Source organism: Cervus elaphus, chromosome 9 (assembly GCF_910594005.1).
Source record: "Cervus elaphus chromosome 9, mCerEla1.1, whole genome shotgun sequence".
NCBI classification, from domain to species: domain Eukaryota; kingdom Metazoa; phylum Chordata; class Mammalia; order Artiodactyla; family Cervidae; genus Cervus; species Cervus elaphus.
The window spans coordinates 99,342,213-99,367,607 of NC_057823.1; the positions used below are offsets into that span (position 1 = coordinate 99,342,213).

The 25,395-nt window shown below is 40.8% G+C and overlaps 1 protein-coding gene across 1 annotated transcript in view; it reads right to left on the reverse strand.

Annotated features, from left to right (window-relative positions):
* ST8SIA4 (ST8 alpha-N-acetyl-neuraminide alpha-2,8-sialyltransferase 4) overlaps positions 1-12,004 on the reverse strand; it is a 98,975-nt gene extending 86,971 nt beyond the window's left edge. The window contains 3 exon segments of the mRNA XM_043913693.1: positions 4,945-5,076; positions 11,579-11,937; positions 11,939-12,004. Coding sequence (XP_043769628.1) covers positions 4,945-5,076; positions 11,579-11,937; positions 11,939-11,989 — 542 coding nt within the window. The 5' untranslated portion in view covers positions 11,990-12,004.
* Between the last annotated feature and the right edge of the window lie 13,391 nt (positions 12,005-25,395).

Here is a 25,395-nt window from a genome sequence, read left to right on the forward strand (position 1 = left end):
GCTGACATGAATGAAAACAGCTTGTTTAAAATAAAATAAAAAAAAAAAAAAAAAAAAACTTCAGAAAGAGATAGAAAACTCCAATTTCTGGACTTGGAAGCATGAATCAACAAAAGCTCATGTTGAATATGCAGGCTGTGCCAGTGTAAGCGTTCCTAACATGTGGTCAACGTATCCCCAGCTTTTTAAAGCAGAGAATTGTGTTGTCTGTGTGTGACTTCAAAGAACAACACAACAGAAGGATTTCATCTGAGCCACCAGGGAAGCCAGAAGGATTCCTTACAGGTCTTTAACTGTTATTTGTAAGCATAATGTAACTTCTGAAACCCTATTCGAAAAGCAAACACCTAAAGTCAGCAACTGTCTTAACGACAAACTGACAGAATCAGAAAATATGTCTCACTTTTGGTAAGACTAAAAAGTTAGTCATAAAGATAATATTTTGTTAGGCAATGTTGGCTTAAGCCGAAAGACTGGTTTAGCCTGTGAAACTGACAGGAATAGATTCTATACAGAAACTTTTCAACTGAATTTTCAACTACAACTTCCCTTTCAACGTCACCCACCACTTGAAATAGCAGCCGCAGAGTCCTGGGGAATTAATTTACCAAACATTGTTTTCACTTGTGAAATGTTAAATTTAGCTAACCTATCACCAGGTGCCACTCTTTCTTCTCTGTAGGTTTCCTGTCCGCAGCGAGCACACGTGCTGTGGCAGCTAAAATTTAATTTAAAGACATTGTTGACTTCATCAGTAAGTATTGTGAGGCAAATCTTACAGCTGGAATGCATCACACGTTGAGAAACGAATTAGGCGCTGATACACATATATTAGGAATCAGTTTTTGCAAACTTTTGACTCTAGACAAAAGTCACTGAATCAATTCAATTGTTTTCACTGAAAAAAAAAACAAAAAGTTTAAGGAATGCCCAGTGTTTCATTATACCTACGAAAAGCAGAGAAAACACAATTTTTTGTCTCAAAAGATTAATTCTGCAAGGCAACATGCCTTAAAGCTCTGAAAAAAAAAAAACCATAACCTTGTAGCTTGTTAGGGCTTTTGAGCTTAGGGTTCTAGCTGTTATAGGAAAGATATTATAGTGTTAAAAAAAAAAAAAATTCTGAACACAACCAAATGAAAAGGCAAAACTGTCTCAAAAAACCTTGAAGAAAAGCCTGTTTTAGTTTAATTTACACCTCAGGTAGCCATTTGATATTTGGTTCAGCGTTCGGTAATACTGGATGAATAGTTACATTTTATTATTTTAGAGCAAAAAACTCCACCTTGTCTACTTTACATAAAGATGCATTTTAATAGTATGCACTCTAATTATTAAACTTGAGCCTTCCAAAAAATTTGTCTCATAATAAGAGGCTCTGGTTCCACAGTCAGAGAGGCCTGGCTTTGAAGAGTGACCAGGGGACTAATACGCTATGTGACCCAACATGGTCACTTACTGAACAAATAGAACCGTGTGTGGACCTTCTTCTAAAGTAAATCAATGCATGCAACAGCAAATTATTGTTGACAGCTGAAGCACATACAAATCTGCTGTTATGGTTAGTCAACCTACAAACTTTATCCATTGAAGAACTTTGATATGTAATGACACTAAGAGTTGAAGATACATTTGCTGACTAATCATGATGTGCTTATTCTGGTCCTGAGGAGCAGTAGCTGAGCTCATACATTTCCGTACATTTATATCTGGTATTGTAATTCTTTAGATTCCTATTCAATATATGAAAAATGAGGGAACAAAAAGAAACAATACAAAGAGGAAAAAAAAAAGTCAAGTCACAAATGTTGGACATGACTAGGTAATTTCTCAGTACAATGTTCACAGACTCACAACATCTGATGCATCTTAAACATGTCATTTCTTAGCTTACAATACAAAGAACAAGCTACTAACAATAAAATCAAGTCTTTAACCAAGTTAATTAGTTTAATTGTGAAGTTAGCTGTGGGATGCATAAACTTCCCTAAATCTCAGTGAGTTTTCAAAGTACAATGAACTAATATAGGAAACCGTCTCTCTCAGATGACTCCCCAGAGGTACAGTTGTTTGATGAATATGAATCCTTTCTTGATGTGCATATGCAGGCAGCAGAGTGTATATAAGGCTGGAAGAATTAGTAATAAGAAAGAAAATCATGTCTACAAAAGTAGGGGAAAACAATTTATCTTCAGTGACTGTTTCACATTTTAATGCAAATAGATAAATAATTTATTAGGAATGTCACAAGTGCATTATAAGTGTAATGAGATTTCAAAAATGAGAAAGATTTGTAAGCACTGTTCAATCCTGTAAGATCAAAATTGATTAGTTGTAATGTCTTAATCAAAAACTTCAAAGTAGAATTTTGAAAACACTTGTAAAATATGCCCACACCCACTCGCAGACACAAATTTAATGTGGTTCTTCATAAATGCTATAGATGTGGGGGAAAATAACCAAAATAAGATTAGTTTTAGGTTGGACTTAAAAAGAAAGTTAAGCCACTAACTAGCTATTTTATACTCTACATTTTTTATATTAGGTGTCAAACTGATACTAGTCACTACTGTGGTAGGCAATTGTACAATTTTTATAAACTGTATATTGAGCAGTAATGGTTTTATAAATTATTATTTCCTTGAAAGGAAGTGACACCTTTGTATGTCTTATTCAATATTTGCTCACTGTTTAATTGTTTACTTCTTTACCTGTTAAGGAGAACCAAATGAAAAGAGTATTAACATTTCATTTCCACTATGAGCTATTATAATTGAAAATAAATCACCCTCAAAGATATGAATGCAACTCTCATTAATTTGTAAAGCTGTAATAATAAATTGCTTGGGTCAACTTATGTTAAATACTTTTAGCTTGAATATCTTAAAAACAGCAATAGATGGAGCCTCATGCCCCTATGTAGTATTCATTTTTTCACAGATACTAAGAAGGCATGGCCAGATTTATTGATTAAACTATTGTTAATTATGTATTTACTTATTAGACTTTACCTGATTTATTATTCAGCATGGCTAGATATATTCATTACATTAATTATTAGATATAACAATTATATTAATTATTTCAATATCTGATTTTACTTTATTTTCTCCCATTACTTTCCTTTTCCTGATCTACAGAACCTTACGTAATTGACACCTTTCTCGCCAAATCATTCAAACTTAAAAGTTTTCTTTCCAGGCATTCTTGTAGACATATATTTTCTTTTTAATCACCCATATATCTCTCTCTCTGATCTACTTCTAAGAAATATAAATCCTTACTCCATTCCTAACTCAAAGACACTGTATTCATGGCCCCTATGAGTTCCACATCCCGTAGCTTTTCCTGCATAATTATCTCATCTCTCACAGAGTTTCTAAATTTAAATGTGGGCAGAGGAGTATGAGATAGTAAGGATGACACTAGGTAGGTACCATGAGAAAACGGAGCCAAGGTATAGAACTGTCCAACTGGAGAGACCATGATTAGTGTTGGTTTCAGCCAAGGAACTCTCAGGAGGAATACAGGTCCAGAGTGATCACATTTTTCAGTCTCTCAAGAGAGTATGAAAATCTGTACTTTTATAAGGAATCTGCTAATGTATTAGAATTGTTTGAAGTTTCCTTTTACCCACTGGAAATAAATATTGATTGCTGCACATACTCTACCCAGAAGACGTTGATTTATAAACTGTCAGAGTTGTCCTGCATCAGTCAGATGCTACCCATCTCCTTGTTCTTGGACTCTGCCTTCAAATATACAAAGTTCACCCTCAACTGAAAACAACCAGACAGACACACTTGGCACTGCCAAGGTTTGATTCCTGTTTCCATTCCAGTCACACTGAAAGGTTTAAAACAAAGAGGCCTACCAATTCTTGCATTTCCATGGCACCCATCCCTTTAATTTCCAGCCACTCTTTCAATTCTATTTCAGCATGTAGTGAGTGCCTTTGATGCGATGCATTCTATGAATTGCTATGCATACAGTGAAGATGAGGGTAGTAGACTCTTACTTCAAGTGGCTTATTCTACATCATATATAGATGTGAGGCAAGGAGTGAGGAGGTAGAAACCAAAGAGATCAGCCAGCTTACCCTCTTAACCACTAAACCGCTCTTACAAAATCTATCTGTTAACTCCAGTCATTGAGTAATTAGCATTTTACCAATGCTAGAAAAATGCAATGTTTTATTATGTAAAGGATGGTTGTTCTCTTGAACGTTTTAAAGAGTCCTGATTTACTGAAATGCTCTGATTTAAACATGCCAACCAACACAGCAATGAAACTATAGTGAAAATGATCTTGTTTCCTCCATAATTAGGAAGGCCCTAACTTTCTTGTTAGTTATAGAATTATAACAGAAGAAAACAAGATATAATGAATATAGATAGGTGCTGTATTTGATTTCAATTTGATTTCAAATACAAGAATCTTACAAAGAATAAACCTCTACTCTAGAAACCTTATTTGCTAATTTTCACCTGTTTAGGATATAATTATTGAATAAGTACTCATAGAATAAGTAAAATTTATTTATAACTGTTGGCAAAAATAGCAGTTGAATAGGCTCTACTTGTATCCAGTATGAGAAAACACAAGATTTTATTAAAGACTTTAGAAAAGTTAAAGATAATTCTAAAAATATATGTCGATCAAGATAAAGGTATGTTAAATATTAGGGTTCTGCTGAATGTTTTATTTCATTAGTATAAAGATGGTATGTTAAAAACTCACATATTCATCCTTATATTTCTGACTGTATAGTAATTTCAGTTTTATGACTTCACATCTTTCAGCGAGCAACATTAAGCACTGGTTCACTCTTACTGAAGTATTCATACTTAAACTATAAATCAAGCATTCAATGTTAAGTTTGCCAAGTCCAATATATTCTCAAACATGATGTGAAATTTATTATGCCTTATTAAAGAAACTCACCTTATTTCTAGGACCAAAGAGGAATTGATTTTCCAACCTTCTACTGAATGCTGGAAGATTGAAGAACCACCCTTTCGAATGATTTTATCCGAACTATTGACAAGGGATCGACTCAAACACAGCTCACCATCTCTGGAACAGAGCACAACAAAAGCTTTGTAAAAATAAGAAACACTTTGCATAACATCATAATACCTGATTTAGATTACTGGTGACAATTTACAGATACAACACTTTCTGTATGTTAGAAGAAGTATAAGCATGATGAAAGGTATTATCAAAATTAGGTGAGTACGACTTTATTGGGCAATCATTTACACTGATTATTTCACTTACTATTTTTAAATAAAACTGATTTCATGTAAAGAAAAGACCTTTGCAGTACTTAAAGAAAAAAATTCTCATCAAGGTTCTGCTCCCCTTTAATCCCTCCCTCCCTGCCGTGTGGAACAATAGAGACAGGATGTTTGGCCAGTTCTCCTGCATCTGTGTAACTGTGACTCCTAAGATAGCAATTTTATTTTCACAGAAGACGTGAGACACAGTGGAAACAGCTTTTGTTTTGGAGTAAGACGACGCTGGCTATCAAGGGATCTAGGCATGTTTGTGATTCTGTTGCTCGCTAGCCCCCAAGTCCTTTGACCATATTCTCTTTCCAGGCCACCATGGCTTTCAGTTCAGTTCAGTTGTTCAGTCGTGTCTGACTCTCTGCGACCCCATGGACGGCAGCACGCCAGGCCTCCCTGTCCATCACCAACTCCCGGAGCTTACTCAAACTCATGTCCATCCAGTCAGTGATGGATGGACCATCTCATCCTCTGTGATGAGGTGGCTTTAACCTTACCTTGAAAATTGCAAAAATATTACCTAATATGCTTTGACTTTGTGAGGATTAAATGGGACTCTGCATGTGAAAGTAATTTATAAAACAACTGAAGTGCTAATTCTGAAATTACATTGGTCTCAAAAAATCTCAACAATGTGGTGCTTTCCTGATAGTTGTTTGGGGTGGGGAGATAAGAGATTGCAATTGGGGAAATACTCATTCAGTAGCCATTATTATTGGTATTTTCAGTTATATCAAGAAATCAACTGTGCTGCCCCCACCAGTCAACAGCTTGGGGTAAGTATATCATGAGGCATGCTAACAGCAGGGGTCCTGACTGGAAGTGACAGATACCTATGATGGCATTTAGGCCCTTAGGGCCTTTATAGTTGAAACTGTTCATTGTTCAGTAGACTATTTCTTGGCATTGTATTGATGTAAACCCAGACTCAGAGAATAAAAAAAGCCACCTGTCTATGGCCTAGCCCTTTCAAATCTGTATTTCTTTACATGTCACCTCTTAATTTTTCTTTTTTTTTTTTAGAATCTAAAGAACATAGTTAAAAAGCAACATGGCTATTTGCTCAGTCACAAAGTCTAAATCTGTGTTTATTATGTAGGCAATCCCCCCCTACTATCAACGGAAACACTGCCTTTGCAACAGCTGCTAGATGAATTCTGTAATTGGAGGCTTACAGTTTGGTATTTTGGTTTGCATTCTTTTTGAAACATGTAGTTCCAATTTGAAGCAACTCAAAGCATCAAATGCAACTACTCCCTGTAAAATTTAGAACTCTATAAAAATTAATATTTTAAACAGTTTTACCAATGAAAACAATACACTCGCATGCCTAGGCATGGCTAATAATAGTCATTTTATAGAGGTCATTTAGGAGGTAAGGAAATAGGGTGCAATTACTATTCAGTGGCCCAGAGTCAAATTTTATATTACATGTCTAATCATGATAACTACATTATGAATGAAAACATGGATGTACAGAGTTAACCTTCATACTTTTGGAGATGTGCTTCCAAGGGAATGGACACAAACATTTCTAGGGGTCAGTATCTTTCCAACCTTCATCTTGCTAATAATTGGCCTGTCAATTCATCTTTTTCTAAACACAGATTGCTACAATTAAAGTAACTATTTTTGCCACCAATAAACTTTTATAGAAGAAGTAAGCTGGCATTTTAAATACCTGTGGAAGATTGCTTTACTGACAGGTAGATAGTAGATAAAGATACATTTTTATAAAGCAGAATGATTGCTATGATATCGTATGGAGCCTTTTCAGAACTGCAAAGATTTAAAGAAGTGCTTTAAAAGTTTAAATCAGGTTTATTAATATATTAACGAAATGCCGCCCCATTACTCTGCTCTTTGCATTGTTTTGTTTTCACTAAACTGGTGATAAGCCAAACTTCAGACTTTTATTACTGCAAAGTATTTTGAATGATACAGCTAGTCACACTTTTCCTTGAAGTCAGTGGAACTCGTGTGAGAAGGCCAGGCTTCCAGCAATCTGAGGCTCTGAAGCAAACTTCTTTATATGAAGTTAAACAAGTCCCAGGGAGTTTTTCACGTGTGACCTTGATAGTACTTGGTCTTGGACAAGCCTTTTCCTTCCTGTGAATGCAAGGCATGAAGGATGTTACCACCCCCTCCTAGCTTCTCATCCCAGATCCGAACAGCTGCACTGAAAACATGCCTTGCACGGGGCTATATACAGAAAGATTCAATATGTACTTCTAAAGGGATAATTACACACCATATAAAAGAAATAAAGCCACATATAAAGTATTCCTGTGTATACGCAGCTAAAAATCCCACTTAGATGGCTATCTATGTAATACCAGGGATAGAAGCTAGTCAGTAGTTATGTTGATAAGACTTTACAAATATTTTTCTCTTTGAAATATGAGTTGCCAGGCATCACTATAATTTATTCTATTAATTCTGCAGTACCTAACACGTATGATTAATTCAGTTTCATGAAATTAGGTACAAAAAAAAAGAAGAAGAAGAGAAATTAGGTACCCAAAAGCCCTGTATTCCACCTCACTGTAAACTCTTCTTGACTTGGATTTGGAATGTGTTCTCTTAGGTTAAACTTCCTATTTAAAATGAAAATGTAAGTTATTTACGCAAAAAGAACTTGCATCAAACTAAGCCTCAACAGAAATAGCAGGCAATTTTGTGTTTTCATTACCTAAAACTAGAAAACAATGAGATATGCTACCTTAACTTACAGCATATGGCTTTTAGTAGAATTCCAACTATAACATATGAAGTAACATGCAGATTCTGGTTTCCTGAGTTACCAGAGTGTGTTCTGCCCTAGATCAAACTGGAATGAACACTGCTAACAATGATAAAATACTCTTAAGTATGAATACTTATCTCCACTGTCAATCCTATCATAAGTTTCAGAACTAATACTGGAGATAATCTAGTGAGACAACCTAAAGTGCACAGTCAAGTGAAAAAGGAGATCTCTAGATAATAAGAAAAGTAAGTTAAAGTGCCATTTAAAATCCACCATTAAAAAAGTATGTGGCAAGTTTTAAGGAGTAACAGAGCAAATGTCTATTTGGTATTCAAGTTTGTTACTTTCCCAAATGCATTATTTCATTGAATGAGTATGCCCACATAATTTTATCTGTAGGACCTTTAAGTTAGCATGTTTCTAATTATATCCAAAGAACACAGAGTCAGTAAAAGAATATGCCAACTGAAAGGCAAATGCCATTTTCCCATTTCCCATTTGGTGGGAAGTAAGTATTCTCCCATTAAGTAAAAATATCAGTTAAGAACAGACGCCTTTATACCCCTAAATGCCCTTTCAGTTTAACTTTATTAACTAGCCAACAGATCAGAAAATTAATAGGCTAGCTTTGAAAGAAACAATTCTGAACATCCAATAATTAGTCGACCTATTCTTCAATCATTACTTATGACAAACATGCTACTGGAATTCCTCTGGGGATTTGTGAATGTGGACGCTTGGTGTGGGAAGCTGAGCGGCTGTTTCTTCTTTTCCTTCTGTGTGGAATGACTGCTCGACCCTGTATATAAGAAGAACCAGGTCACATCGACTCTAGGTGGGACCTCCGGTGTTAAAAGGCAGGCAGGTGGAATAAAGAAAGAAACTACCTGTCTGCTGCCAAATGGAAGCAGGGACGCTAAATCCGAATCCAGAAGGATGTTCTAAGATCCAAGGACTATGGAATTGCCCTTCACCGAATCTACGGCCCACTCAGAAGGTACGCAGCGGCGCCCCCAAAGGTCAGAGACTCCTGTTTACCTCTGGCGATGAACCGGCTTGGGTTCCGGCGGCCAAACCGCCACGCTGGGTTACTCATCTCCAAAGAGACCAGCCCCTCCACGTGGCTTGGGCAGAAAGAGAGTCAATAAGAAGAACCGTTGTTTGGGATGAGTCAACCCCGCCACCAGAAGCACTACTCAGGGGACTTGAAATCATCAACTGCTACCCCCAGCTTTTCAGGGGCACGTTTCAGCCGAGGGGAAAGCGCTGGGGCGAGGGTGGGCTGGGGGGGGGGGGGGGGACCAGCTGTCCTCCCGGTGCGCCCCCCACCCCCGAACACCGGGCAGCGCCAACTCCCAGGTTTCAGCGACCGGCGCGCGCCACCCCGCGTGGCCGTGATTGCGGGTTTTAATTAGGGAGGAGGCGCGCGGGGGCCGACTGGAGCAGTAAAAGTTATTTTTTTATTTGTAAAGGGGACCTGATTCTTGCAATAGAAGCTGCTTCCTCCACCCGGGCGGGCAGCTCTCTCGGGGGTGGGGGGGAGGGGGGAGGGAGGGGGAACCAGGAGAACCCCCGTTCCGCGCACCCCTCTTCCTGTTGGATGCGCCCGCCCCGCGCATCCTCGGAGGGGCGGGCTCGGCCCGGAGAAGGTGCGAGAGGAGCCCCGCGGGGCTGGCCCGACCCTCTGGAGCCTGCTCGCCCCCCGCCTTCACCCTCCTCCCCTCCCTCCTCCTACCGAGCACCCTGGCCTGCGCCCACCGGCCGGCAGAGGCCACAGGAGGCATGTCGCCCAGGAAGGGGGGAGCATCCCAGGACTCGGGGTGCGCCCCGCCTTCCCACCGGCGGGTTACGGAGGCCTGGGGAGAGGGCTTCCCGGGGGACTCCCCCCCACCAGTCTCTCCGGCTCACCACCCCCAGGGTGGCCCGCCGCCGAGGCCCCGACCCTCGGAGTCCTGGCCGAGGACGCGGCCGCTTTGTCTGGGCTCAAGGCGCGTCTGCGGAGCCCACCGAGCCCGGAAGATCACCGAGAGCCTCGACCCCCCCCCACCCCCAAGCCCAGCCTCAGCCTCTCCCCCTCGGGCGCCGGTTCACCACCTCCCGAAAGACCCCTTTGTCAGTCTGCAAAGCCCCAGGTCTACCTGGGGATGCCCACCCGTCCACCCCCGCCCCCGCGCCCCCCGCAGTCCTTCTTCTCTGACAATCGAGCCAGGCTGAAGGTTCAAGCCACTCCCTTCCCGTGTGAAGGACCTCACCCAGTTCGGGGACCCTCCTTCCCGAATAGCCCATTTGGAGATTTATTGAGGCATAACAACCATCCCGCACATGCCTCTTTGGCTTTTTCATTCTTTTCCAGTCCCCTTCGACTGTACTTCTGTGTTAATTTTCTATCAAAGAACAATGTACAGATAAGCCGGCGTTTTGCTCACTTAAATTTCCATTACTTAGGGAGGAGCAGGAATATTGAGAAATGGAGTGCGTTAAGTTTAGTGTGTGTGTGTGCGCGCGCACACACACATTTTAGCCGCCCTGTGCCCCCGCCTCCCCGCCCCAACATGCAAGGGTTCTATCTTCGTCCTCATCTTTAGGGAAAAGAAAAACCAGGCTGGCATCTCTGCCAGTGTGGAGTTTCAGATAGCGACAGCAGACACCTCCGGATGAGGCAGGATTTCCGAAACAGGACTTTGAGCAGAGTTGACAACCAGGGGTCACATCCTCAGAAAAAAAAAAAGAGAGAGAGAGAGATAACGCTTCCAAGCTGTGTAAGTAACACAAAGTTGCAACCACCTCCTGGGTAAACTTCAAAGTCACAGAGGCTGGGGGGAGGGAGGAAGGAAGTGTGATATTTAGAGAACTGCCTAGGGTGGAGGAAGATTCTGAACTCCTCTAGACAAACTAAAGAAAAAAGCAGAAATCTAGTCTGTGTGAAGTAGGACCCAGTTTCCAAAACTGTAACCATGACGCCCGTGCGTTTGACCCACGGACAGCAAAGAAGGAAGTATCATTGGTTGACCTGGAGCTTCTAATTAAAATGATGATACACAGATCTACTGGACGCCAAAAAAAAAAAAAAAAAGCAAACAAACCAATTGTAAAGAAGAGGAGACGCATTTCCTACTTTCTGGGCTTTAACTTCAGCCTTTCAGGAAGCCAGCTTCTGCTGGTACCTCCCTTTAGAGCTAGCAGAGAGAAAGAAAGAAGGGCAATAAAGACATCTGGACCGAGTTCTGCCCTGGGAGTAAAAAGGGCAAGAGTGCCCGTTCTTTGTTGACACTCTGCGGGGACTTCTTTGGCTTGCGAGCCCCGGCACCAAGGCAGCTGTCACTATCATCTCGCTGGGCAAGCTGAACTCCTACTGAGAACCCGCCGTGGAGAAATCACACACCTCCACAACATCCTTTGTTATTTACTTCACCAGACTAAGCGCTCGCAGGCGGACCCCACCGTCAACACGACCCCAACCCTCACGCGATCGCTTCTATTCACATCTCATTCACGGCTGGACTTTTGGTCAGATCCTAGAATGAAGCTTTGCATTTACCCGATGAGTTGCGTCTCCTGGTGCTCCTCGGTCCGTGCCATCTCTTTTGTCTTATAAAAGATCAGGAGCAGACTGATCGTGCAGATCGTCCACCTCTTCCTGATGGAGCGCATCTTGGGTGCCTGGGAAACTCCTGGTGGCCCCAGCTCCCTCACCTCCTCTTCATAGAAGGATTCCGTTCCGGGGAGAGGTAGTCGCGGGGCGCGGGGAGTGGATCTGTAAAAGCCGAGGAGAGCGTGGAGCCGGGATCTCCCCAGCAGGTCTAGAGGGTCCTCTGCGGCCGAGCTCCGGCTGGTCCCCGAGGGCTGCGCGGGGCGCTCTCTCTCGCGGTTCCCTCCAGCTCTGCCCGGGTCGGTCCAGCGCCTCCTCCCTGGGGCTTCGGTTCCTTTGCAGGAGAGACACCTTGTGCATCGGAGGTGGCGGCCGCTTCTGCAGCGGGGTTCGGGGGCGTCACTGGCCCTTCCCTTTTTGCTAGCATGGAAATGATGAGCAAAGCCAGCCAATCACGGCGACGAGGGGGCGGAGGCTGCTGTTGCCTTCGGTCGCCGGCTGCTGCTTGCAGAGTAACGTCGCCGGCATTGCCTGCGCGGTGCGTAGAGAGGAAGCTCGCGAGCTCAGTCGTGTACATACACAATCACACACACACACAGACACACACACACACACAGACACACACACACACCAGTGCTCGCACACCGTGGGAAGAGAGCAGCGCCTGAGGAAGTCTGCTCGTCCTCTCGGGACAGCAAAGCTTGAGCTCGATCTGGGGACCAGGGTGCACCTAGATAGTCTTGCCCGCTTCCGCGTGGAGAGGACCCCGCGACTGGGGACACAGATCGGAGACGCGATCTGAGAGCTGGGGGTGGCTAGCAAGAGGGGTAGCCGCTTCCAGTCGTCTTTGCTAAATATACACCCTCGCGCGCGCACACACGCCAAACGCACGCCCTCCAGAGGGGAGTGAATTGGGGGCGGGAGGAAGAGGGGGTTGGAGGACGTTTGATATGCTGGGCGCCGCTCCATCCCGAAAGGGCAAACACACGCGCGCTCGAGCCGATTTCCCACTCCAACGGGGGGGGTGGTGGATGACCAGCCCAGCTCAGAATCTGGCAAGAAACCAGTGATGGCAGAGGTGTCATCGGGGACTTGATGGATATTTAGGAGGGACGATCGCTGCCATTTGAAAACTCCTCACGCAGAAGTCAAGGAAACTCCAATTCCACTTTAACTTTCCTGCGAAGAGATCAGAGTCTGAGAAAAGCAGAATCTCCTTTTTAAAACGCAAGTAGACTTACACACACACACACACACACCCATACGCGCATACACACATGCACACACCCAGGAGAAAAAAAGGAGAGAAGAAATGAAGGGAGGGAGGAAGAAGGGGGGAAAGGAAGAACAGCAAGCTTTTCTCTCAAAGTCTTAGTAATTTGTATTTAGCCCGATTTGCACCCTCTCTTTCCCACTACTGTTTTTTTTTGTTTGATTGTTTGACTTCTACTGTATTGTGTGGTGTGGCGGGAGCACTTTTTCCTTCCTAGCTTCTAGTCTTCAATTAGAGTCCCTCTCCAAGTCTTGGGTCCCCTGGCCTCAGCCAGAGAGAAGCTTGCAACTTAGTTTGCCTTGGTTTGGTTTTTGTGTGGTGTGGGTATGGTGGAGGTGCGTGGGGGAGCCAGTTCCAAAGTGAGACAGTGCCTGGAAGCCAGAATTTCCCCCATCTATCTGAGCAGGACCCAGACTCTCTGCTTCCAGCCCTGCCCCCAGAGCCTCTCTCAATTCAGTTTCTTGCTCCTTCAGGCTGAGCAGTGGCTTCTGCTGTCATCCACTCTTGGCCCCTAGGGCTTCCACCTCCCTGAGCCTAGAAATGGTGAGGTTCACTGCCAACCCTCTGCTGGAGAGGAGCAATAGAGGCAAAGCAAAGTTTCTAGTCCCTTGACAGCGTAAAATAACAAGGATAACAGCCAACACCTTTGCTTTAAAACTCGGGATCCCTGGTGATGTTTGCCATTCTTTGCCTAAGATGTAGAAAGTTAAGAACCACTCAGGTCGCCAGCCTCCTATTCACAGCAGAGTGAAAGGAAGTTGGGTCTAAAAAGCTCAAAGGAGCAAGTAATTATGAACCTTTATTGACACTACAAGTGGCCCACCGGGAGCCTTTCGAGTTTATTGATGTCTCGGGAAATCCCGCTTGCATTAATGCAGCTTGATCACAGTGCCTTGTCAACTAGCAGAAACTGCAAGAATAAAACAGCTTCTTCGTTAAGTGAGAAGGGTACTGGGATGCAGAGGAAGTGGGCAATGCATGGTTAGGATGTTAGCTAAGTTAACTTCTGATGTTTAAGCAGTAAACATATTCTGAATTTCAAATAAAACACTACTTGCTGCTGCTGATGGAGTAATATGTATAATTTAATTAAATTCATCCAACATTTCTTAAGCAATTACTATAGACCAGAAAATACATAGGTGCCTGGGAATACAGAAGTGAATAGAATAGAGCATCTGAGCAAGACAGGAAGAGCACTCCCTCAGAGGGGGACAGATTGAGAAAAAGAAATCAAAGTAAGTTGCAATGTGAAAGTGAAAGTTGCCTCCGACTCTTTTGGACCCCATGGACTATACAGTCCCTGGAATTCTCCAGGCCAGAATACTGGAGTGGATAGCCTTTCCCTTCTCCAGGGGATCTTCCCAACCAGTGCAGGTCTCCTGCACTGCAGGCGGATTCTTCGCCAGCTGAGCTACCAGGGAAGCCCAAGTTGCACTGTGTCACCATGAATTAACAGTAGGGTTTGGAGTACGTATCTTGGATGTAGGTAAGCTCCTGGATGGAAGCACATAGAGTGCTTAAGTTTTTGGAAGCAAGGAAGGTAAGCTTCCCAGGAAAGGGCACACATAAATGGAGTTTACAAAGCTAAGAGGTAATCCAGGCAGAGGGCTGAACATTGCAAGCACAGGAAAGATATGTGTACACAGAGAGGAATACAATGCCGGAGCTTTGGAATAGATCAGTACTGTTGGAACAAGAAATGGGAAAGGAAAACAGTGGGACATAGTCCTCAGTGTGATCATAATAATCTCAACCTCCACAAACTGTTTTATAATAGGAAAGTTACAACATGAAAATCTTCAAGAGGACAGTAGGTTTAATTCACAAATTAAGCTGCAGGTTTGGTGAAAATGTTCACATGGCCCAAACAAAACAAAACAAATCCATCAACAGCAAAACTAAAGCAAACCAAGAAGTAGTTATGGGAACACATATGCCAAAAAAGAAAAAAAAAAAAAAAGAACTCTCCAATTGTATACTGCTGCTGTTTCTGAATCTGTTAAGCAGAGCACCTTTTACACAGAGGTGAGCACTTCTGAATGGTTGACAATGGTTCAGTGGAATTCAAGAGATTCCTTCTTTCCATATTTGAACAATTAAGCGTTGAGAGTATAATTTAACGTCATTTATTTCATTTTATTAGATTTATGAAGTATGCATCCACAATAATTTGCCAAGTTTAGAAATGCATAGAGACCAACACTTCGGCCAAGTTGAGAACAGCCTGATTCTTCTCAATGTGCTATTAGGGACAAGAGCCATAAATATGTATGTTGGGTAAAAACCCATCCACACAAGTGTCTTTTGAACTTACCGCCCTCCATTAGAATGCTGGTTTTGATGATCCTGAAAAATTGAAGTTGCTCCTAAATTTCCACTCTATCTTTGGACTGTAAGTTCTTCAATAAAGAGAACACACTTGTCTTTATTCAGCACAAATCTGCAATTACACAGTACCCTATGAATAAATAATACAAGTAATGGCAGCTGGCTTCAAAATGCAACTTTATCCTTTAACTTAATGTAAATCATGTTTTAATTACTGGCTGTGCCCTCAACTTCAGCTGGAAAGAAATGAATAGACACATGCAATCTCACAGTGGGGTTTTTTAATAGCCCATGACATTTTTAATAGGCTATTTTTTACAGCAGTTTTAGGTTTACAGAGATATTGAGTAGCAAGTTAGAGACTGCCCATATATGCAGTTGAGAGGTGGAGATACTGAACATCCTCCAAACTGAGAAGGAACTTTGGAGACCAAAAACCAAAGCAGGCAACTTCAGAAAGTGCAACCTATGAAGTATATTGTGGGTAATTTACAGACAGAGGATCCTGAGACATTTGAAACTGCATTCCATACAACAAAAGGGGTACTGGGGGATTCAAAGGGACCAACCCTAAAAAACAGAACCTGACCACCCAGTGAGACACACATAAACAGGGACTGGGACCAGGGATCTTCCCTCCCCCTGGAGGTCTCATGACTGTTAGCCATCTGCATTAGCAAAAGGCATTCTTCCAGTTTTCGTATCTGGTAAAGGCAAGGATAAAGGTTGATAGGGAACTTGTTTGACTTAGGTGCATTCCTTATGAGTAGACAAACATTCAGTCATAAGGAAACGGGGCTGGCTAGGACTGTGGGTCAGTCCTCCAAACATGCACAGCCTCACTGACTATCAACATCCCACAGCACAGTGGTACATTTGTTAAAGTCAATGAAAGTACACTGACCCATCATTGGCACCCACAGTCTGTAATTGACATTAGGGTTCACTCTTGGAAATGTACACTGTATGGTTTATATGTCTAATTGCTTTGACAATTGTACAATGATATCCACCAATATAATGATAAGATAATATCTAGGATTATAATATACAAGCAGATTCACTGCTCTAAAAATCTTCTGTGTTCTGGCTGTTCACGGCCCCCTCCCCAGGCAACCACTGTTCTTTTTATTGTATCTACAGGTTTGCCTTTCCCAGAAGTCATAGAGTTAGAATGATGAAGTATGCAGCCCTTCTTTCACTTAATAATATGCTTTAAAGATTCTGCCATATTTTTTCATGGCTTGAAAGCTCATATTTTTGACACCAAATATTTCATTATCTGGGCTTCCCCAGTGGCGCTAGTGGTAAAGAACCCACTTGCTGATGCAGGAGACATAAGAGATGAGGGTTCAATCCCTGGGTTGGGAAAGATCCCCTGGAGGAGGGCATGGCAATCCACTGCAGTAGTCTTGCCTGGAGAATCCCATGGACAGAGGACCCTGGCGGGCTACAGTCCATAGGTTGCAAAGAGTCAGACACAACTGAAGCGGCTTAGCAGACACACACATTCCATTATCTGCATGTACCACAGTTTATTTACCCAAATGCCTCCTGAAGAACGTCTGGTTGCTTCCAAGTTTTGGCAATCATAAAGCTACTACAAACATGTATAGGCTTTTATGTTTGTGTGTGGGCATGTTTTAAACATTTGGGTAAATACCGAGGAGTGCTGTTGCAGGTAAGACTGACGGTGCTCAGGGGTAGAGAGTCTGCCTGCCAAGCAGGAGATGCAGATCCAGTCCCTGGGTCGGGAAGATCCCCTGGAGAGGGAAATGGCAACCCACTCCAGGATTCTTGCCTGGGAAATTCTATGGACAGAGGAGCCTGGTGGGCTACAGTCCATGGGGTTGCAAAAGAGTTGGACATGACCTCGTGACTAAAGAATGACAACAACAAGACCATGATTAGCTTTGTAAGGAACCTGAAGTGAAAGACTTCCAAGTGGCTGTGTTACTCTGCATTTCATCAGCAAAGAATGTGTTTGTGTTGCCCACATCCTTACCAGCATTTGGCATTTGGGTTTTGGCCATCTATTAGGTATGTAGTGGTATCTCACTGTTGTTTTAAATTTCATTTATCCAGTAACATACAGTATGTTTATTTGCCAGCTGTTTATCTCCTGTGATGAGATGTCTGTTCAGATCGTTGGTCCATTTTAAAGTTAGGTTATTCATTTTCTAATTGCTGGGTTGAAGAGTTCCTGTTTATTTTAGATAACAGTCCTTTATCACATGTCTCTTGCAATATTTTCTTCCAGTTCATTCTCTTGACTTTCACAGAGTAGAAATTTTTAGTTTTGATAAGTCCAGCTTATCGACTATTTCTTATACTGATCGTGTCGTTGACGCTTTATCTAAAAAGTCATCATCAAATCCAAGATCATCTAGATTTTCTCATGTGTCACTTTCTAGAAGTTTTATAGTTTCCCAAATTACACATAGGTCTATTGTCTATTTTAAGTTAATATTTGTGACAAACATACAGAAGGTATACTTGCATATTGATGTCTAGTGTTTCAGCATTATTTGTTTTGAAATGACTATCTTTTCTGAATGTTGCTGCTTTACTCCTTTATCAAAGATCAGTTGAATACACTTGTGTGGGTACTTTATTTGTTCCATTGATCTGTTTGTCTGTTCTTTTACCAGTATCACACTGTCTTGATTACTAAAGCTTCATAGTGAGCCTTGAAGTCTTGTAGTTTCACTTATCCAACTTTGTTCTTCTTCAATATTGTGTTGGCTATTTTGGTTTTTTTATCTTTCCATATAAACTTTGTAACTGGTTTGTCAATATCCTCAAAATACCTTGCTGGGATTTTGATTGAAATTGTGTTGATTCTGTTGAAAGCTGAGAAGAACTGACATCTTGGCAATACTGAGTCTTCCTATCCATAAATATGGATCGTTTCTTCCTTTACTTAGTTCTTTTGTGATTCCTTTCATCAGAATTTAGTAGTTTTCCTCATGTAGATTTTGTACATATTTAAATTTATACTTAAGTATTTCACTTTTTGAGTGCTAGTATAGATACATATATTTTTTTACATTTCAAATTCCAAGTGTTCCTTGCTAGTACCCATGACATTTTAATAGCAAGAATGCTGGTGTAGTAGTCAGGAATAGAAACAATAGAAAGTGTGTATGTACAGAAATAAAGAGATTTATTTTAAGGAATAGGTCGCATGATTGTGGAGGCTGGCAGTTTCTAACTCCGAAGGACCAGCTGCCAGGCTAGAGACTTGGGAAGAGGAAAGAACTGATATTGCAGCCCCACTCTCAGGCCATCTGGGGGCAGGCATCCCTCTGGGGGAACCTTGGTCTGCTTTTCCTTAAAGTCTTCAGTTTACTGGCTAAGGCCCACATTATGGAGGGTTATTTGCTTTACTCATAGTTTATTGATTTAAACGTTTAGTGGCTCAGTCATGTCTGACTCTTTGCGGCCCCATGGCCTGCAGCGCCAGTGGTGGACTGTAACCACCGGGCTCCTCTGTCCATGATACTTCTCAGGCAAGAATACTGGAGTGGGTTACCATTTCTTTCTCAAGGGGATCTTCCCGACTCCTGCATCTTCTTGCATTGGCAGGCAGATTCTTTACCACTTAACCACCTGGGATGGCCCATTTAAATGTTACTCTCATCTAAAAGATGGGCTGCCTAGGTGGCTCAGGGGTAAAGAATCTGTCTGCCAAGCAGGACACACAAGAGACAAAGGTTCGATACCTGGGTCGGGAAGATCCCCTGGAGAAGGAGAGGGTAACCCACTGTATTCTTGCCTGGAGAATCCATGGACAGAGGAGCCTGGCGGGCTACAGCCCATGTGGTTGCAAAGAGTCAGACACAACTGAGCAACTAAACAACCACCACCACCGCCTCATCTAAAGGACACATCACAGCAACATCTAGACTGGTGCTGGGATCAAATATCTGGGTGTTGTGGCCTAATCAACTATAAAATTAACCATCACAGATGAGCTAATTGAAGGTCTTATTTGTGACCTAGCAATATAGTAAGAATTATTCAAACAAATCCTTTTACCCATGAATCAATGATCAATAAGAACAAGAAGTATATTAATGAGAAAATTCAGCTGTTCACCAATAGGCAACTCAACCTCTTTGTTTCTGGACAAAACACCTAATCTTTAAATTTCATTCTAAATTAATTCATTTTTCCCATGTAAAAATTCATAAAATCTTCACTTTTTTATATGTATATTCACTGTCTGTTACTATTTTCATTCATAGTAACCAAATTTACTAGGCTTACAGCACAAGAGTGGTTTTGGCTTGAGGTACCAGATACAATCATGAATCTAGTATAACTGGAACAACAGGAAAAATTCCACCATTGCCATTCTCAATTCTTCCCCATTATTTAACACATTATTTAAGTGATGCATGTCACTGACATCATCCTTTGCTTTTAATACTTAATCGCAAAACATGAAGTCCTTAGAAGAGACAATTCTTATGTACAATTCTTATTTATGTCAAATATTCTTTAAGTTGTAATATCCATTTGAAATATTCTATGACATCTTTTAACTTCTGCTTGTCAAACATATCTCCATTGGAAATAAGCACTTCTCTGGCTCACAGTTCACATTTTAATTGTTTATAAACTGTTATTTCTTTTAGTTCTATAGACGTAGTTCCTGGTGTTTTATTTCCCACTGCACTCACCTCTGGAATGTTAAAATAAACAGACACACATCCCACGCATGTTTTGGCAAGTTCCAGATGCCCTGCCTTGTTACTTAGTAATACATTTTGTGTTCTCAATTTGCTGTTTTTCTGTTCTTAATGGTGATGGGAGAAGCTATATACTAGGACAAGAATAACCATAAGGCTCAATATTACCTCAAACTGCTCAGCTATTGAATAGTGGTCGCTTCAAAGGCAATTTTCTGTGTCACCACTTAGGGAATTTACTGTTTGGGATTGCAATTTCTTTAATCTTTCTGTACCTTCTAAAAGTCTCTCTTGTATCTGATTCACCCAATTTATCTTTTCTTCTCTTATTATCTATATTTCCTAAAAATTGCCCAATCTAATCACCCACTTAATATCTTCTTTAATGGAACCCACCTTCTTTTTATATTACTTTCCATTCATCACAATAAAAGCAAAAGAGAAATAGTAATAAAAATTGTTCAAGGCTAAAAAAATAATTTGTGTGAATCTATCTCTTTCCAGATATCTATATTCATGTAATTGCTTTTATAGTTAAAATAGTATTCAGTGAGTATCTCTGGAAAATATTGCTTTGATGTACATATTATAGAACAGTTCTATGTAAATCGAATTTTGTAAAGCAGACATTTCAAATTATTTTTAATTTGTCATTTGAAGATTTTAAAGAAAAATAATATTGAGGTAATTATTAACTGGCAAACTAGTGATCAACATAGCCTGTAAAAGGCATTTTGTTTTCCCACAAAATGGGGAAATGACTGAAATAAGATACACAGACACAAACACACACATACACACACAAAATAGTTGTCAGTACTTCAAATTTCTTTTTAAAAATATCATAAGATTTGTTAATATCAGATTCACCTATTCTGATGGCAATAATTAGGTGAAGTTAAGCAGCAACTGTTTCATCTCTCTCTAGTTTGTGTTTATTCCAGAATTTTAAAATTCATGTACACTTTAACTTCTTGGCCCCTTCAGGTATTTGATCTGCAGTCCTTCAAGTAAACGATTCTTTTAAAAGATGTGTACTTCATGATTAACCTGTCTAATGTATTTAACTTTAGACAAGATCAGCTTTTTTGTAAAGTAACCAAATAAAGCTCTTATTAACCAAATTTCAAATGCCAAGTCTACAAATGCCTGTCAGAAGAGAAAGTTGCTCTGGGAGAATGAATCAATAGATATTCCCTAGAGGGCACCTGTGGGAATAAAAGAAAAATAATGAGTCTAATTAACATATGACCTGTGCCTCATAATATAAATAATTGATCTGTCTTCTACATTACCACTAGGGGCTTCCCAGGTGTCTCATTGGTAAAGAATCTGCCTGCCAATGCAGGAGACACAGGAGACACAGCTTCGATCCCTGGGTCGGAAAGATTCCGTGGAGGAGGAAATGGCAACCCACTCCAAGTATTCTTGCCTTAAAAATCCCATGGACACAGGAGCCTGGTGCGCTACCACAGTCCATGGGTCACAAAGAGTCAGACACGGCTGAGCACACACATGCACTGCATTACCACTATCGTATATCTCTACATCACACCAGAAAATTTTGTGTAAATAGCTATGGATAATGGAGGCATTGTGGCTAACCACATGCTCACAAATACACACCTTATCAAATTGTGATAGCTTGTTAGTTACAATTGTGATCCTATCCTTAGAGAAATAAATAATTGTGTTTTAGAATTCTACTGGGAAGATCAAAAATATCTGGGGATTTTATCCCTCCTGTGTGACCTAAATGTGAAACTCTTCACCTTTTTGACTACACGTCTTAGAAAGAGATAGGAAGAAGAACACTGGTTGGATTTATCCACCCACAATCTTTTTGACAGAGTAGTTTGTTTACAGGGAATTCTCTGATGTGAGTGGACTATGACCATAACATTTATGATGTATAGAATTCCTGGGGAGATTAACCTAGAACCTACGAAGATTTTGAACATGTGTCCTTGGTATTAGAGATATCTGTCATAGGTCTGTTAAGGTGAGCAGAGATATTTGGGCAGTTGATTCTTGTCCATGGATGTTGTGATCCCTTTGAAGATGAAGTCACCTACAGGAAGCATTAAACCTACTCTTATATAGCTCTCTGACAACAACTGGTAGAACAAGCATAAAAAGACATGTCAAACTGCCAGCACAACTAGTGTTCAACTGTCCACTTAATCCTGTGATAGTTATTCACAACTTACAGTTGAGGTATTTTAAAAAAATGACTAGAATCCTACATGAGACCTTGGAAACCATACACTATTATATGTACTAACACACCCTCACTTTACAAATTTAAAAAATGATTATTACAGGTACTATTACATCTTCATTTTACATATTTTAAAATGAATTAAACTATTATCAAGTGATTTGCAGATCATATTCATTCATTTATTCATTAGTCAAAGTATTTATTGGATAATTTCATATTGTGATTAGTGTGTGAAGACGTCAACAGGGCAATGGAATGGAGGGTAATAAAGGAGTTTTTCTTTGAATAAGATGGTCAGGCAAGGGATCCCTGAGGACATAACATTTGAAATGAACTTGCCAAATGAGAAGGATATAGGAATCCACAGAACTCAGTAAGAGAAATATAGGCTAAGAGAATAGCAAATACATTGGCCAGGAAGTAGAAAACGGCTAGACAGAAATGTCAGAAATAATAAATACAATGGCAGTCATTATGAAAAAGAAGTGAAAGTGTTAGTTGCTCAATCATGTCTTTGCGACCCCATGGGCCATGGCCCGCCTCTGTCCATGGAATTCTCCAGGCAAGAATACTGGAGTGGATAGCCATTCCCTTCTCCAGGGGATCGTCCCAACCCAGGGATCAAACCTGGGTCTCCTGCATTGCTGGCAGATTCTTTATAGTCTGAGCCACTAGGGAAGCCCCTAAAGGCAAGGGAAATTGGGCCAGCCAGAAGTCATTATACAGTGCACAATAAATTAAGTAAGAAGAAGACATCATATAAGAAGGTATTTGAGGAAAACAAATTTCTGAGATATATATATCTCAAAGCCTGTGAAAGCCAACTTATTTAGGACATGTAGTATTATTTTTAGGCAATCCTACTTGTCTATTTGAGGCTTTACCTCATGAATTTAAGGACAGACATATCTGTATGGTTATATGACTACTTCCTACTTCCAGTTGAGCTGAGTTATACAGGTTTCAAACACAGAATTGATATACTTGTGTTCAACCAGGATTGAGGTTTTGCCAGACAAGAATGGCAAAGGGAGAGAGTTGACAGTGATTAACAAGGGTTGAAAGGGCCACCAAACCCAATATGGGATAAAGGGGAATCAAAACAGAATGGTACCACACAATACTGTCAATCAACTATACTTCCAAAAATTTAAAATAAAGGGGTACAGATGTGTAAAGTCTATAACTCAAGGGGATGAAATTTCAAGACAATGAAATAATTTTAAAGGGCTACAGGAGAAAGATCAAAAGGTGAGAGTCAGTGTTCAAAGAGTGAGATGCTAACAATGTGGATTTCAGGGGAAAATAAGTTAATGGCAGGGTAAGATACAGAATCTGTCTGGGAATGGGAGACTAAATTGAGGTGAAACCAGATTTTGCTAGAGATGAAAACAAAACGCAGAGAAAGACTAGGGCTATGGATGGATCATTTAGATGATTATTTGACGTCACCGAGGAGGACAAGAGGAATAGGTATGGACTGTGTGAGTTGAGCAGGCCTTTAATTACCGGGAGTGATTAGGTGTTGTGCTCAGTTCAGTTCAGTCGCTCAGGCATGTCCAGCTCTGCGACCCCATGAACTGCAGCACACCAGGCCTTCCTGCCCGTCACCAACTCCCGGAGTCTACTCAAACTCATGTCCATTGAGTCAGTGTTCTGTAGATGACAGCATCAGAGTTGGTAGAGGATGATGGCATAAGCATCAAAGGATATGAAGAGATGTTTTGTGTATGTAATGGGGAACCAAAAAGGATATTTCTCCCATTACTGCCCATGATTTATACGACATGTCAAAGAAGAACAACTTCCACTTGTGAGGACTTGGAGAAAGAGAGACCTCTCTTCAAATGCTTGGAAGTGGTCATCAAGAGATGAGAACACAAGTTACTTAATCTTAAATAATTATAGCCAAAAGACAAAGAAATCATTTTTTAGCAATTCTGGATTGTAATTGCTACCATATTTAAGATTTTTCTTATTTGTATTAATGTGAATTTTAAATTGCTTTATTATTTTTGCGTGTGTGTGTGTTAATCGCTCTGTCCTGTCTGACTCTGTGACCCATGGAGTGTAGCCTGCCAGGCCCCAGGCTCCTCTGTCCATGGAATTTTCCAGGCAAGAATACTGGAATGGGTTGCCATTACCTTCTCCAGGGGATCTTCCCAACACAGGGATTGAACCCAGTTTCCCCACATTGCAGGTAGATTCTTTACCAACTGAGGCACCTGGGAAGTCCTATTCTTCACTCTTAGGTGATATATCAGCTAAAATGGGTTCAAATTTGCTGTCACAAGAGTTCATTTTGATTATTTCCTAATTCAACATGTGAATTTTTTTAGTGAGCTTTGTTAATAAAAAGTGACCCCACCCAAATCACAGTGGCTCACGACAGTATATTTAGGTCTTGCTCATGGTAGGTGTCATTGGCCTGGGTCAAGTTCTGTGGTTCTGATCCACAAGTCTTCTCATTCTAGATTCAAGCCTCAGGGAACTGGCCTTATTTGGGACATTCAGAAAGGCAGCTGGCAGGAACTCTTGATGTCTCCTAAGGTTCGCTTCAGATATTTCTGTATGCTATGTTTTTTCACATTCCTTTAGCTATAGCTTATACTGTAGCCAAGACCCAAATCAATGAATTAGTGCTTTAGGGGCCTACCTGCATGCTCTGTGTCCATAATGAGGACGGGTAAATCCCTTACTAGGAAGAAAGTGAAAATTTAGCAAAAAAATAAGATCTACCACCAGTAGATCTAATACATGACTCAAAATATAAGATTTAATAATAAATCATTAAAAGACAAATACTCTGCAGATAAATCCATACTGGGCAGGTAGAGTTGCATGTATCATGGATAGAGATCCAAGCTGACAAAGTCTGTAGAGTCTGAAGGGATATGAGATTTAAAGACAGAATAAATGTTAGCACTATTTTTTTCTATAAAAATCACAGAAAATAAAAACAGGTGAAGCAACAGGAATAATGCTGTTAGAAAAGAATGGTTTGTCAGTCCATACCTTAAATCCTTCACAAAATGGCAACTCTTTCACAGTAAATTATTCATGATCCACATCTAGCCACCAAATTTAGTGACTCTGACATATTAATTTTGTCATCCCTACACAAAAGCTCTATGTGTCAAAGAGCAAAGGTTTTTTTTTTTGTTTTTTGTCTCAGCATAGGGATGTGGGCTAATGTATTTGAAGGCTGATGGCCAAAGTTCTCTTTCCTTAAGTCTATTCC